Here is a 16,839-nt window from a genome sequence, read left to right as displayed (position 1 = left end):
GATTGATCGATTCATTAGGTGTGGGGCTCATCCTATGGGGCTTTATTTATAAGCATTTATGCTAAACAGCTATTTAGTATGAATGTGTGTGTATGTAAGATTTCTGAGATCCAGAGGCCACTATTGAAACTTGTTTCAATAGTTTTAATTTGGCGGTTCAAAAAAGGTAGAATATTAGCTATATTAATATGACTAAATTAATATTACTATATTTTCATTAGATTTAATTGGAAAATATCTCCATGCAACATGTTGCAATCTGTCATTTTCTCCCATTTCTGTATCTACTGAGGGTTTTCATGACACAAAAGCAAATTTGTGAAGAGTCTACTGTCCTCTGATGTGTTGAAATAGTGCATCAAATACTTAGGAAGAGAGGGGCAGAATAATGTGCACGTATGTGTTGTGTGGGCGATAGAACAAGGCCTGTCGTGCTTTTACCTCTTGCAGTCGAATCACTTATGTGGGTCTGATGAACTGGAGGAGAACGCTTGTACACATTCTCATTTACAATAAATTGAAACTAGCAAGGTGATATTTTGATCACAAGCAAGTACGTGCGTGTTCCACGGAAATGGTTCACTGAGTGATTGTTGATTGAATTCAGAGATTACCCCCTCTCCCTCTCTTGTTCTCGCTTTGTAAATGCTCTGCTTCATGCTTCTCTAGTCTAAACCAGCATAATTCATCAGATATATTTTCCAATACACAATATGACAGCAGTCTGCAAAATATAAAATACTGCTCAAAATTAAGAGTGTTATTGTATTGATGTCTTATACTCTTATTATATGAGCATGCTGTACACTATGGTCATCATTCTACACTGTATATTATACAATATGAAACAGAGATGGCACGGTGACTGCTGAGAACCTTCTTTTCCCGTCCTTCCTCCTACCCTCCCTCGCCTCGTCCTCCCTCCCCCACTGGGGAGACATCTGGTCCCAGACCAGACCTCTCCTCCTCCTCCTCCCCTCCTCTCTTCCTCTCTTCCTCTCTTCCTCTCTGCACTCTCTCCTCCAGTCAGGAATCCATTCAGACACAAGAGTAGAGGTTTAATATGATACTCAGTTTACATTCTATTCTGGACTGGAGATCTCCTCAGGCTGAGGCCTATGTGTTTTTCCTAAATAGCACACACACACTCATGGATCTTCTCAAGTGCAGGGATTAGGATCTCAAGTATTTTAGATTTGACCCGCAGACACTTGAACATATTGTTACAGCATGTAACAGCAATTATAGGATTACATTTGATCGATGACAATACACAAGGCTACAGTCATAATAACACAGTACTTGTTATAGTACATGCATGTTCCTTAAGTGCATAATCACTGTAATCAATTTGACTCATGGCCATATCATCTGATAATCCCATTAGGCTTGGTTTAGTTATTATTGTCTACAGGTTTCATTTCTGTTCGCTGCCAAGGTTTATCCCAATTCCCCAAAGAGCTACCCTGCCCCCTATCCCATCATTGCTATCACCATGGTGATGCATCCGTCTTGATAAACACGTCCCGTCTCTGTCTGTATGTCTTTTTTCCCCAGTTTTTAGTCAGGGTCCTCTGTGGTTTCAGGGATTACTCAGGGCCAGTCTATGCTTCAAGCTGAAATGTTTGAAGTCCTTACTGTATCAGGAAAGCGAGAGACATTGTGGGCAACAAATTAAATGTTTGCCTTCTATATTAGCAATATGAGTTTCTTACAATTTGTGTAAGGTAGCTAAAGGGGGTCCATTATGAGTTGCTCTTGTGTAACTCATGACGATGTACAGTCAAGGCCATTTATCTCTGTAATTTGCTTAATGTATATGCTGTGTGCCGAAAATAGCAGATCTATAATAAGCATACAATGTATTATATCATTATGCATTGTGAGCTTATTATAGTTCTGTTGTTTTTGGCACGTGACAGCATTGTATGACAAAGCATTAAATTGACTAATGGTGTGGTAAGAGAATGGTTTGATATGTACAAAAGTCCATATAGTCAAACACTACAGAGTGTGTATAGGAGATCTACTATAAAGACTTAAACTGGGCCTACTTTAGTGCAACACAGCTTGATATTTGCATATCGTTTAGCTACATGCTGTACAAGTAAAAAAGGAAACATAGGGAAGAGGGAACTGTTTAACAGATGGTGAAAATGCCATATAAGCAATTTTCCACACGTATTTTTGCTGATTGAGATGATGTGGTGATATGAGACATGATATCTGATATCTTGCATATCTTGCATTTTCGTGCATTTTCACACGGAAAAGTGGCTTTTACTTTACCTTTCCACACGCAAGTTATATGAACAAACTGACACAGGCATCTAACCAGGATAAAGCTGTGATACAGCATATTTATTAGGCCTAGTAACAGATATTAGTTTTGATTTAGATTATTATTATTTTTCCCCTCCGAGGGGGGGCTGTGCCTGGGGGGAGGGGGTGCTCCAGCACCCCTACTTCCCTCAGCCATGTCTACAGAGACAGTATTCATTTCATATTCATTACCAGACTTTTCTCTCTGGCTACCGTCATCATGTTCAGATGAACCAGCACATCATTAACTGTTGGTTTCCATGATCTACAAGTGCAGTCTGATCGCAGAGAAACAACCTCATTTGGTGACCCCAACATCTCTCTCCCATCTCTCTCCCTTTGCTCGCACGCTTGCACACACACATTCACTCACTTCACTCTGTCTCTGACTCTTGTCAATCTTTGTCCATCTCTTCCGTTTATAAAGATGCGCAGTATGATAAGATAAAGATGTGCAGTATGATAAGATAAAGATGTGCAGTATGATAAGATAAAGATGTGCAGTATGATAAGATAAAGATGTGCCGTATGATAAGATAAAGATGTGCAGTATGATAAGATAAAGATGTGCAGTATGATAAGATAAAGATGTGCAGTAAGATAAGATAAAGATGTGCAGTATGATAAGATAAAGATGCGCAGTATGATAAGATAAAGATGTGCAGTATGATAAGATAAAGATGTGCAGTATGATAAGATAAAGATGTGCAGTATGATAAGATAAAGATGTGCAGTATGATAAGATAAAGATGCGCAGTATGATAAGATAAAGATGTGCAGTATGATAAGATAAAGATGCGCAGTATGATAAGATAAAGATGTGCAGTATGATAAGATAAAGATGTGCAGTATGATAAGATAAAGATGTGCAGTATGATAAGATAAAGATGTGCAGTATGATAAGATAAAGATGTGCAGTATGATAAGATAAAGATGTGCAGTATGATAAGATAAAGATGTGCAGTATGATAAGATAAAGATGTGCAGTATGATAAGATAAAGATGTGCAGTATGATAAGCAAATTGTGTCAGTTTTCAGTTTCAGTACTATGATCTATCTCTGTCAATGTCATTCATTTTAAATCTTTTCAATCTAATGATTTCCTTGTCCTGGCTCTAAATGTTGTCACCACAAGCATGTTTGATGTACTGAAGGCTAACTCCAGATCGTCTTCCATTCATCCAATCATTCATATTGTCATACCAAGCTGTATAATCTTGAAACTAGACAATTAACAATTCCACAGTTAATTAGTTCTAGTGCATTGTTCATTATGTTAATAGCTGTTGTGCGGTCGTTATCATAATTTACCCATGGTCAACAAGTTAGTGGCTGGTTGATGGCTCTCAGATGGCTTCAGAGACGGTTAATACTGTAAAAGCATACAGTGTTTCTAACGTTATGTTTAATTACAGTAAAGACTATCCTTCACTGTCATGGTGGCTCACCCCTTACTTACATAATGTGTACATCTTCGTGTACTGATATGTTTCCATTCAATTCAATTCCAGCCCCACATTCCATTGCTGGGAACAACTTTTATTTATAGGATTGTTCACTACTACTTAAAAGTTCACAATGTATTAAAAAACTATTTATTTTTGTATTTTTTTATAAAATTATAAAAATGTTAGGTTTAGATTCTTTTTTTTTTATTGTATTGAAAATAATACACATTTAAATGTAGGACACATATTTTTTCTTTACTCGCAACCCATAATGTGTAAATGGGTCCCATGTTCCAACCCACTATTTGGGAAACACTGAAATATGCTACCCAATTGTTATCCCAACCACTTATACTGAACATCCCATTCAAGACAGATTGGGATGCTAGAAGCCATGGCCAGGTCAGTGCTTACAGACAGCTGATAAACCCACCAGTGATTCTCTGTCTTATTGCTTCATCAGGCTTTCAAGGACATGCTGTATGCTGCACAGGACCAAGCTCCATCCATAGAGGGTAAGGAAACTCCCTGTCTCACACACTCACGCACGCACGCACGCGCGTGCGCTCACCCAGCAGTCTGCCGTCACCCATGCGGATTCGCTTCGCCCTCAGGACGTCTTACTGGTAATGGTAATGATATAGGCTAATAAAGGCTATATTTGATAGAATAGCCTATAGCTATACAGAAAGAGGAAGTCATAAACAATGGTATTGTGCAGTCACAGTTACCTCTTCATTCTGTAGCTCTCCCGCGACATCCACACTCAAATATATTTTTAAAAATCTTTTTCACAGTTTAAAGCTTGTTAATTTTCAGCAGTATTTCATTGATGGGCCGAGTACGTTTGACATTATTTTGGCTGTTGAAACATGTACAAATATGCAGATATACAGTATAGTACACTCACTGTCACATATAATGCTGTGCCCTGGGCGTGTCTGGGGATCCCCAGAATAACAGTCCTCCCTCTGTCTAAATATAGATGGAAATCACTGTTAAGTGCTCATCACTCATCCTTCTCCCTCAATCACATCTCAGTCAACTGGTAGTGCTATGGTGGAATTTGACACAAAGCATTGAGCATTGAGTGCCGCAACCTATGATGTGGCAAATCCATCTGTTGGCGCGGCGGGTGGGTTAAAACTAAGGTCAAATTCTGTTGACCCATGGCTTAGAACAGGAGCGTTTGTGGTTCATTGTCCAGCACACTGAGATAAGGAAGGAATCCGGCTATAATTAATCTCTGGCATCAGCCTGCTAGGAGGCAAGGATGGGAGAGAACCAACGTAAACAGTATGCTTTTAACATACAGCAGGTGTGGTTTTAGTGAACACAGTTTTGTAGTTGCAAATTGGACACTTAGTATAAAATGTACAGTATGTTTGGAAATGTGTGTGTGTGTGTGTGTGTGTGTGTGTGTGTGTGTGTGTGTGTGTGTGTGTGTGTGTGTGTGTGTGTGTGTGTGTGTGTGTGTGCATGCGTGCAAACGTGTGTACGTGCGCACGTCTATGCGCTTGTCTGCACATAATAGTCACAGAGTGTACAGTGTTATCTGGCATGCTCCTGACAGAGCTGCCACTCGCTTAAAGATTTCAGTTCCACACTGCAAAATCCTCAGTGTTAATTTAACTCTGAAGGGTTTCACCTCATTTGGATGCATACTAGGCTAAAAAGATGCATGTTATTTATCAAGCAGATGCACTGGCTTGAAAATCCCATTTGAATGTTATATACAGTAAGTGCACCTTGTGTGTCATCACAAAAAGCATCTCTGTCCTTTTATGCATTTAAATGAGGATCATGCAAATAACAGGACGCATGATAACATTTTGAAAAAGATTAGGCCTTTGGCTTTGCGCTGGATTTATTTGCAGGAGTTTCATGTGGAATCTCTCTGCCTCTAAAGGGCAGTTGGAAATTAGCATTTTGGAGGAAGCTTGTGGTGGAGTTGAGCAAATACAGCAACGAGACATTGCTGAAACGTCTACTGTAAAATCATCTATATACATTTAATTCGCAGAGTGTACAAATGTACTCCAATTCAGAAGGTCAATTTCATGTCTTTGTCTAACTATTGTAGATATGATTCAGTTGGGGACACCCTGGAACCCCCCTAAGGTCCCCTGGAGGTCTGGCATCTGGTCAAATAGAATCTGCAATAGCACCAACAAAATGACAAAATCTAAACAAACAATGTATGTGGCTTGAAGGTGGTCCCACCGTCGTGCTGATTGCTTCATTACGCACCGTAAATTAGACCTGTGCAGCACAACTTGAATGTGTGTGTGTGTGTGTGTGTGTGTGTGTGTGTGTCTGTGTCTGTGTAGGGCATGGACTAGCTTTCCCTCCCCGGGTCGTCGGGACTTTCGCCCCATATGTTTTAGACCACGATAGAGGCGCGAACTTGAGCCACGAGAGACACCACAGAGCGAGTTGCCGTGTCGAACATTGTGAAGTTCGCTTGAGCCGACTCAGTGACGTTCGAGTTGCAAGCCGATAGGCACAGAATAGTAAATCCTCACCCCCCTCAACAATGAACACACCCCACTAAAGGCTTGTCTCACCCAATCACAAGCCACGGTGCTCCTTCCAGCCAGAGTACCACTCGGGGAGGAAAAGCTAGGTCGCATCCAGGGCTGAGAAAGATGTTATCCACAATCCCAGAGTCTGTATGGAAGAATGACTCAGCTCTTGAGTCAGGTGTACCAGATGTAGGCATATAGTTATATGTATATAGTTATTGTATGCTGTAATGTCTGTGTGTCTGTGGAGCACTTTAGCTGAACTACAATGGGCTAGTAGGAAGGAGAGTGTGGGCAGGTACAGAAACAGAAAACATTTGTGATATTACTGCGTGTGCACGTGCAAGGATGTGCTATGTGTGTGTTTATACTGTATGTGTACTTGTGTGTGACGTACATCACTGGTTCTTAAACCTTTTCCTGTCAAGGTCAAGGACCCCCAAAATGTGTTTGGCCGCAGACCCCCATCTCTAATATTTGCCACGGACCCCTAGAAGAGAAGATCTGTGTTCAATTTTAATAATAAATAATTAATAGCCAACGTATAAAGGGGATAAAATGACTGTGATGCTCATTGCTATATTAAGTTAACGGAGACCCCCTGTGACCCTCATGAGGACGCCTGGGGGTCCACAAACCCCACGTACAGTACACGGTACATGACATGTGTGTTTCCCGCTGTGCTTAATTGTCTCTGCATGCGTGCTGTAGGCACCCTTTGAAGCGTGTGTGTTTGTCACTGATAACGTATGAGTTGTCTCTCCTGCTTGTAAGCACTGCTCTCCTGAGGGTGTCAGCCATGACTGGTGGGCTCCAGGTGCATGGCTGATAAATCACTTCCCGTCCACAGTCTGTGTTGCGATCGTAGGTCACTATAGCTTTTCACGTCACGTCTGGCGAGGGGATCTTATAGAGACAGGATCAATCGATCAGTCAATAGAATACTTGTCTCTGTTATGGCATGTGTTCATTTGGCATTTACAGCTTGCCTGGTGTAAAGAAACACTGACAAATGAACTTAGGCCGTTGCAAACAAAAGCATGTTGGCAGTGACACATCATGAGAGAAGGATGAAACCATAACCACTATGCTCCAATTGCTGGGGTCCCCCAGGGGTCCAGACTTGGTCCCCTCCTTTTGCCCCCTCTACACCGTATCTCCTCGTCGAAAATAGGTTATCTACAAGATCTGTTTTCTCTGAACGCTCACCTATTCTTGCTGAATGTTCGCGTACTGTGACAAGCTCAGAATATGGATGTTAGGATTCATGTGGTTAAGAAAGAATCGGTTCTGTGTTTTGAGAGAATCGGTTCTGTGTTTTGAGAAAAACATTGGAGACTGTAATGGAAACAGCAATAGTAGTAATAGTCTCTCCGTGGCTGACATTTCGTTGCCTTTCATAAGAGAAACAAGATTACCAGCTGTTATAAAATACTACCTTACCTCAGCACTTTCTCTTTCTCAAAACTCACTGACTGTCAAATCTGATCAAATTTAAATGTTGATAATATAATTAAATCCACTCCCTCAGTGAAAGACTAATTACGTTGATCTGATTCAATGGGAGAATTTCTCAATCATAACTCCCCCCCCCCCCCCCCCACTCTCTCTCTCTCTCTCTCTCTCTCTCTCCCCTGTCCCAGTCTGGTTGGAGAGCAAGGGTCTTTGGTATTCGGAGAACGTAGCTATCCGTTGCCTGGGGGAGACAATTTACAGGCTTACAGTATACTTTCTCTCTCTCTCTCTCTCTCTCTCTCTCTCTCTGGCTGGCCTTCCTTGCACCTGATTGAGTTATACAGTAGACAGGCAGTGTACAGAAAAGACAGCACTTCAAAGCGCTCGGTCAGGGTCTCCCCATAAAATATGACTGTCAGAAAGTCTAGAATAGATAGTCATGCACGACAGCAATGTGCCTGGTGTGAGAGGAGTGCAATTGGCCATTGTGTGGTTCAGGTCTTGTCAAGGGTCAAATACAGTATGAAGGGTCAAATACAGTATGGGTCACATTGGCCCGGACGGCTGGCTTAGAAGTCCGGATAGGCTGCTGATAACCTGACAGCGTATAACGGGTTCGAGTCCAGATCCCTAGTTCCCTCTCGCTCCCCATTTTCTGTCAATCTACTGTACTAAAGGCAGAAAATACTGTACTCATTCTGTAGTGCATGTTATAACTAGTGTAGAAATGTCATAAATACTCTCTCTTCAGGAATAATTGCCTAATAATTATATTTGTTACTATTTACTATTTTATTACTGTTGATAATTTATTTTTTTGCAAAATAGTTAAATGAGATTGTGTCCGTTCCTGGTGCGCTATGCAGCAGTACATTCCCATTCTTCCTTTATTTGAAGCATCCATTATCCAATCATTCACCTACACACAGCCTCTCCATGCAGAAGACTACAGAGAAAACACTCACCTATTTCCATTGCACTTAACTAATTGCTCATTCAGCTGGTACGAGATTTGGCTGTACAGTGATTAAAAGAGCTTGCTGTGATACACGCTCATACATGCACACACCCCACACCCCACTTTTATACTCAATTATTATTATTATCCTTATATAAAAAAAACAAATACCAAAAACGCTTGTACAGTAAATATCTACAAGCTCACAACGCATCGCAGTTCTGAAAATTATTTGCCTATAATGACTCGCCCCAAAATAGCAGCACCAGGAGGAAAGTGTTTAATGGTTCTACAGCTGGTCTTGACCTTTCACCGTGGCTCGTTAAGGTCCTTTGTTGCATGTGGTCCCTCTTGTTCCTGCATGGGTGCTGCTGTAGCTGTCAGTGAAACCAGCTCTGACCCTCAGCGTGAGCATTGCAGTTTAGACCTGCCGGAAGGAAGACAACAGTGACAACAGCTGGGTCGTGTTCCTGGCCACCTCCTGTTCCAACAGATAGATCGAGTTATGCCACAGTCTAATTAAATTATCTCACTGATTATTACAGAGATCGGAGAACAATGGCCTCAGATAATAAGCATACCGCTTTGCGAGGAATCTGTGTGTGTGTGTGTGTGTGTGTGTGCGCACGTGCACGTGCACGTGTGCGTGCGGGTGTGGGTGGACGTGTGCGTGCGTGCGTGCACACATTAGAGCTTAAATTCTCCGCCCGAACCTGACGGTTTGAGTCGACTCTGTCTTCATTTCTCACATACTTCATGGGCTCATGTATACAATATCTATTTGTTCCAACATTTGGAAACAGGTAGAATCCTGTTATTGATTAATAACAAGTTTAGTTTGTTTTTCTCCTAAAATGTCCGTGTCATTTAAAAAAGGTATTGCGGGGTGGTCTTACGTCAAATTCGGACAGAATTTTGCTAGGCTTTGGGCCCAGGCCTGATTAAGCTCTAGCACACGTGTGTACTGTGTGCACATGTCTTGTCCTGTATGTGTGTACGTGTGCCGTGTCTAACAGTTTCCCTTACTGTTTACATTACAAAGCATGCCATAGACTAGAGGCCTTGTTTAATATTGAACCCTGTTAATCCTGCAGGGATGAGGTCATGCATCGTGACTTGTCCATTCACAAAGTCATGCATTTGTGGACTCATTCATTCTGGTGTGGTTTTGTGATTCAGCAGTGGTGCACCGTGCACATGGCCAGTCTTGTCTGATCGAGGATGCTACAGTGTGATGCTATCTGTCTAAGTAGCTGACCGGGGGGATGAGAGGGGCCTGTAAGAGCGTGGTACCAGTAGCACAGTGGGATTCACATAGGGATGAAGGCAGGGTGGGGCTCTATGTAGCGCACACACACACACACACACCCACACACACACACACACACACACACACACACACACACACACACACACACACACACACTCTTGTCTGTGGAGGGGGAGGGGTTCAGATATTGACTCACAGCTCAGGGGACCAGTAAGGAATAAGGATGAGATTCTGAGGCAAATCCTCAGCTAGGGATGGATGAATGTGATGTGAAGTGAATGAATCATCAATAAGGATAAGTATGTCGATTCATAAGTTTACATTTGTACTATGAATCTGACATTGTATTTCTGGTGCTTCTGTATTTATGTTTCATTTGAGTCCTGGCTGGCAAGCTCCATACAGTTGATTGAATGAAATGAATTGAAAGTATAATGGTGGTCCTCTCTCTAATCAATCTTGGCTTAGATTTTTGTGGGAAAGTTGTACGTTCATAGTTGGTGGTTTGTAAAAATAATAGTAATCAAATCAAATATAGAGTAATCTCCTCTCAAATTGGACATTTTCTGGCTGCTGCATACTGTATGAATTAGCCTACCCTAATTTATAAGCTACCGTCTTGTATGCCAAAAACACATAAAAGTACTATAGCTGTTGAGAGCTAGCAGCATAATTTGCATTGTTTTGTTGCATACAGCCTAGTTGTAGTTTCATTGTTCATGTCCAGGACCTGCCCCAGACCCAGTCCTTCCAGCCGTGTCTCCAGATGAACTCAGTCAGCCCAGAGACTAGACTGACGATCTCATTATACAACACGTTCTGAAGGGGCACTGGCACAACGTGCCTCAGGGTATCTGTCTCTCATTCAACGTCAAACTGCTGAGACAGTGATTAACGGGTATCAGCACACGCGGTGTGTGTCTTTGTGTGCGCATCTTGTGTATAGACATGTGTATACCCTGCACACGTGTTATGGTGTGTGCAAACTTTGTGTGTATTATTATTTTTTTTTCTCCCATTGTGCCTGGATGTGTTTGACAGGCAGCGGTCTCAGCCAGGCTCCCTGTGTGGAGGTGGTCCAGAGAGAGGCTGTGCTCTTATCAGAGCCCGGAGCGAGAGATGCTTGTAGCCTGCTGAGAGAGCAGCCTCGGCCAATTAGCCTGCCTGACATTACCATACTGCGTCAAACACAAACGCAACAGTGCTGTTGCTGGGATTGGAGTAAATACAGCTGTGAATAGAATAGAATAGAATTTCTTAGAATAGAATACTAATACTGCTACTAATACTATAGTGCGCTTTTTACCATGAGCTCTGCCAGGACTCCTTCTACAAGAACCAGTGGAACTTCTTAACCCTAGAACACTAAACCCGGGTGATTTTTCAAAAATAGCAGACCTACAAAATAACAGACCTACAAGCTCATAGCGCGCCACCGAGTGGCGCGCTATATGAGCTTGTAGATCTGCTATCTTCAATAGCTAAAGTTTAACGTAACGCTTAAAACACCAAAAGGGGTTCCCCCTTCCTATACAAACCCATTGTAACTTCTAATTCATCATCCTTTTTTCTGGTGACTGATATTGTCCTTCTAATATGTGAGGGGGCCGTGGTTTTTCATTGACTGTTTCCATTTATTTTTAAATGTTGTTTTTGATGTTTTAGTCTCCTACAGAGTAGTCCTCCTCCTCATTATTTTCCAAAAACAATATTTAAAAATAAATGAAACCAGTCAATGAAAAACCACAGCCCCCTCATGTATTAGAAGGACAATATCAGTCAACAGAAATAAGGACGGGTGTGAAGTTACAATGGGTAGAGGAAGGGGGTGGGGCAGCTAAAATGAATATCAAATATCCAAATACTGAACTTAAAAATTGTCTGGGGTGTTCACATGAGCCTAGAGTAGACGATGAAATGACCAAAAGTTTTTTTTTTAAGTGAAATATCCCTTTAATGAATATGTTCCTATGTGTGTTTATGCGTGCAAGGGTCTGTACACATGCTGCGCTAGCGTAATCTGTGTAATGAACGCATCCACATGAATCTCTGATCCACTAAGTCGTTTTAGACAGCGCTTATTTGGCTGGTTTCCACTGTGATTCGTGGCGCCCGCTTGTATGTCCACCATTTTACATGATGGGAGGCTATTTTGAAGACTGCTGTTACTGATTGTCATTCCATTGGCGTGTACCATGGAACGGACGCTGTTCTTTATACTGTTGTTGGCTATTCTAGGAGGCGGTCCTCAAACCGCGGGTGGAACAGAATGCAGATGACATGTTTCATTGTCGACATTATTGATTTGTTTTTCCTCCATAAAAGATAGAAATGTGCCATCCTTTTTATTGATATAATATATCAATGTCTGATCTGTCCTAATATTATTAGGACAGATATTCAAAGAAAATCATGAAGGTGAGATGAGGCAGATTCCCACGGATTCCTGCCTGGGAATCAAGCCTGTGTTGTGGCAGATAGGAGCTCAGTTTACTGGATTAGCCACTAAGGCACTCTTGCACATACTCATTTTCTTTTGATTTATTTAAAAAAAATCGATGATTTTATTGTCACACTGGTGAGTTAGAGATGTTTTACGGCTTGAGCAGAGAACCAATGGTGGGTTACAATTTGATCCACACAGTGCTAATTTAAAACCTCAAAACCCTCTACAGCAACAAATGCAACAAATGAATGCAAAAAAGACAGTCTCCCCGGCCACAGCAGCCATGGGATTACAACACACAATAGAGGGAATGCGAATGCATACAGTAAAGTGAATGGCAAATCGAGTGGAAAAGTGAGTTAAATGTCATTTAACGTTGTTTAATGCAATCAGATTTCTGGTTGGATGTGTGGGCTGTCAAGGCCACTCAGTAGGCCACTCAGTAGGCCACTCAGTAGGCATTCCCGCATATCGTCCGGGTGTGATGATGATGTCATGTGCATACCCTCTATACCAGGAAATTGGAAAAGCAGAGAGAAACAGTTCAGCAGTGGTTACTTTTTGTGCCCAATTCAAAATAAGGCACATATTGAAAATAGACCATCTACAAGTTCATTTTGTGGTGCGTTGTGAGCTTGTAGATCTACTATTTTCTCTATTTTAGAAAATGTTACTACTATACATTTGCGAAATATCTGTTTGTCTGTCCGGCTGTACGTTTGCATGTGTAGTTTACCAATAGAGACCCGTCTGACCGACTTCAAAACGACGACCCAAGGGAGTGCTGTGTCCACTGTCCAGCGTCAAGTCGTTAGGATAGGCAGTAATAATAATAATAATAATAATTATTATTATTATAATAATAATACAAATAATGAAAGATATTAAAAAATTTCACCTACAATGCCTAAAATACTTCCACTAGGCTAAGGTGGTTAAAATACCACATTTATTTTAGATCTGCCTCTGTATTGGGAAATGAGTGCATATAGTTTTGTATATTGCAATATGTGTGGTTGTCGCAAAATCCCCCTGAACACTGTTTGGTAACCACTGCCAGTAGAGGAGAAAGACAGACATAGGTCAGGCACTCATTCATTCATTCATCCTGCAAAGTTAGATGAGCAAAAAAGCAAACCAAAAAGAGAAATGATACGTAGCTTGCGGAGTTAGTTCAGTCAGGTATACTCGAGTGTCTTCATGCTGTGCTCAAGGGCGCATACATATTCTCGAGGGGATAATATGCTGCATTACTATGTGGGTGTATTCAGTGTTTGCAAGACCCACATGTCATACGCTGATGTGGCAGTCAGCTGACCAATTGAGCGGGGTATTTAAGCTCTCACAAGCCCTTTCCACACCTACGCGCAAAACGGTTTTGCGCCGCGGACAGAAGAAGCTGTGCGGCGTGTGCGCAGCTGGTTTTTAGACAGCTGGTGGATGGGAATTAAGCTCCACCTCCACGGACGATTTACGCGGAGGAGAGCGCTTCCGGGAATCTGGCCGTCGCGCAAGTCGTCCGCGGAAGTGGAGCTTCTTTTCCATCCACCAGCTGTCTAAAAACTGTGCGCAGCTGCTGTGCGCAGCCAAGAACGTGCGCGGCTCTTTTGATAGTGTGGCAGGACCTCTATGGTTCCTGGTTGTTATGTGATGTTTGCTCCCACCGCCACCCCAGCACCACCGGTGGGATCTGTTATTTCTATTCCCCATGGCGGGTTGTTATTGTATTGTATTGTATTGTATCTATCTCCCTGCACTTAATATTTAATGACGGTGTTTAATTGTGCCGAGCAGGGAGAAAATCCGATCCGATCACCAAGTTAAAATATTATGCACACTTGTATTCTCATTCTATAATAAATATTGGTTAAATCTATTTGTGAGTTATCTGACTGAACAGCACAGAAATGAGAGACAGCTGGATGGGCAGACAGGTCAGGAGCCAGGCAGCCAGGGTCTCCCGCCACTGGCCGGCATTATTGATGGGCAGCTTCACAAGCTGTCACTCACTCCCACTAACGGCCTATGTTAATTGCTGGGCGTTTGTGAGAGGATGGTTCCTTTGGTGCCGCCTGAATGGTGGATGTTTGGCACAAGCAACTGTAAACATAATATGAATCATCTGTTGTGCAGGGAATCTGACACCGGTGAAAGTTTGTGTGTGACAGATAAACGACATGAGCTTTTCCCAGACACATTCTGGGATGAGGATTTGTTTGTATGTGTTTTTCTGCCCCAGAACATTAGTATTTCTAGGAGAGGAAACAAAACATTAACCAGAAAGAAATAGAGGCTTATGGCATGAATATTATATACACAATTAGAGCTCTATTCGAACAGTTTTTATTTTTATTAGATTGATAAGATTGATTTAGAATCGACCCTGAGTATACATCACAAGGGGGTCGTTCTGATTGGCAATTTGATTAGTCTGGGGGGTGGGGCGTCAACACCAACCTGGGACCATGCTCTCCCAAGGTCAGGGGGAAAATGAACGGAGAAAAGAGGTGAACGGTAATTGCACAATCTCTTGCGCCCAGTCATTGTTAGTGTTCCATTGTTGGAGATTTGTTGTATACTTTGTAAAGGTTTCTTGTCATGGATGTATTATTTGGCCGTTGTGTAAATTTGACATGTACGATGTAGTGTCATTTTGTTTCTGCCTCTTGGCCAGTTCCCGCTTGCAAAAGAGACTCTGAGGGCTGTATTTTGCGTGTCTTAAGTACCAGGTCTTATTACTTAACTTAAGACCTGGAGGCGTGGTCAATGCTCTTTGGCCACTCAGAATAGCCAAATGGCATTGATCACGCCTCCAGGTCTTAAGTTAAGTAATAATACCTGATACTTAAGACACGCAAAATACAGCCCTGTCAGTCTCAATGTGTTTTTACTGGTTAAATAAAGGTTAAATAAAATAATACAAAAATTTAAAAAGAGAAAGGAATCGGCATGCAGTACCCTGCTCCTTCAGGTTTAAAATATGCAGGGAGATTAGAGGGATGCAGGGATAAGGAGCCAAGAGGGCAAGTAAGGATAGATGGAATGGGACCGGCAATGGACAAAGGGGGAGACAGAGAGAGAGAGAGAGAGAGAGTGTGAGAGAGAGAGAGAGAGAGAGAGAGAGAGAGAGCCTTTGGACAGCAGACAGACAAACAGGCCGAGTGGGAGGTCTCTGGGCTCATCGCCAATGCATGATGCTCTGCATTAGCACTACCGCCTTACCATGCAAAAAGAAAAAGGGGGGGGGGAGAGAGAGAACCTTGACGGATGAAAGTCTCCATCCAGCCATCCATTATTCATCTGTGAATTACATTTTGCCTGAATGGAGGTGATGGTAGCGTAGGAAAGTGGGGGTGGGCCGTGTCAAGGTTCTGTCCAGAGGCCGGGGGTGTTAATAGGAGGGTTTAATGGAGGGTGTATTATTTTTAGAACGGGAGATTATTCATATGGCTTTTGGCAGAGCTTATTGTCTAGAAGGGAAGACTTTAGTTGCTGAGGACAAGTGAAAGAGGGTATGGTCATTTGGAGAGGTGTGGAGATCCTGGGCAAAGGAAGGCAGTCCAACTCCATGCCGTTATGAACATGCCACCATCACCAGTGATGTGGAAGATGATAGTTTTCCAACCATAATCTGTGCATCATGAACATGGGTGAAAGTGAAAGGCCCAACACTAATCATACGGATGAGCTGTCTGTCAATTCAATTCAATTCAAAGGGCTTTATTGGCATGAGAAAACATATGTTTACATTGCCAAAGCAAAAGGCACAATACAGCAAGTCAGAATCTTCAATAAATCAATTTCTATGTACCAAGATCACTCAATGCACTCAAGTGCATGAATACACACAATTATTATTCTTTAGGGTGGTTGTGTTCCATTTGATATCCTTCTCCTATCACAGCAGCTCACAAGTCTTGCTGCTGTGTTTGCACATTTTTGTACTTCGCCCAGCAGAAATGGGAGTTTTCTTTCATTAGTCATGTTTTCAAAATCTCTGTGGTGATTATAATCTGTGGGAAGTATGTGTCTCTGATGTCTTCGTACAGTGGAAAACCGATGGCATCGCTCCACAGGCTGGGAGCGTCTGTTTTGCGCAACACTGGTGGGATGTCATCGAAAATGTTCCCCCCCATTTTAGCCGACGAGATGGAAAATCTAAAAACTCTTGATCTAAATCATTCCGTCCAATTCTAAGAAAAGATCATGTGATCATGTGTCAACCCCGGGTGTTCGGGGTGTTAAGACTTTTCTTTGTTTTGGATCGGTTACGGTGCTCAGGTATTCTGCCACAGTGTATTCTCTGTTTAGAGCCAGATAGCATTCTAGTTTACTCTGCTTTTGTGTTGCTTCTTTCCAATGTGACAGATAGTTTTCCTTTTGCCGTTTTATAATTTGGTTTAGTCCAATAGGT

At 42.1% G+C, this 16,839-nt stretch overlaps 1 protein-coding gene across 1 annotated transcript in view; it reads left to right on the top strand.

Moving 5' to 3' along the window:
* Positions 1–16,839, top strand: part of xpr1a (xenotropic and polytropic retrovirus receptor 1a) — a 99,065-nt gene that overhangs the window by 3,194 nt on the left and 79,032 nt on the right. The window contains exon 2 of the mRNA XM_080770851.1: positions 4,235–4,286. Coding sequence (XP_080626977.1) covers positions 4,235–4,286 — 52 coding nt within the window. The remainder of the gene's footprint in view (positions 1–4,234; positions 4,287–16,839) is intronic.

The sequence above is a fragment of the Protomyctophum bolini genome (genome assembly GCF_963924005.1).
Source record: "Protomyctophum bolini genome assembly, chromosome: 8".
Classification (NCBI taxonomy): Eukaryota; Metazoa; Chordata; class Actinopteri; order Myctophiformes; family Myctophidae; genus Protomyctophum; species Protomyctophum bolini.
The sequence above is the reverse complement of the archived record's forward strand: the minus strand, read 5'-3'. Positions and strand labels throughout refer to the sequence as shown.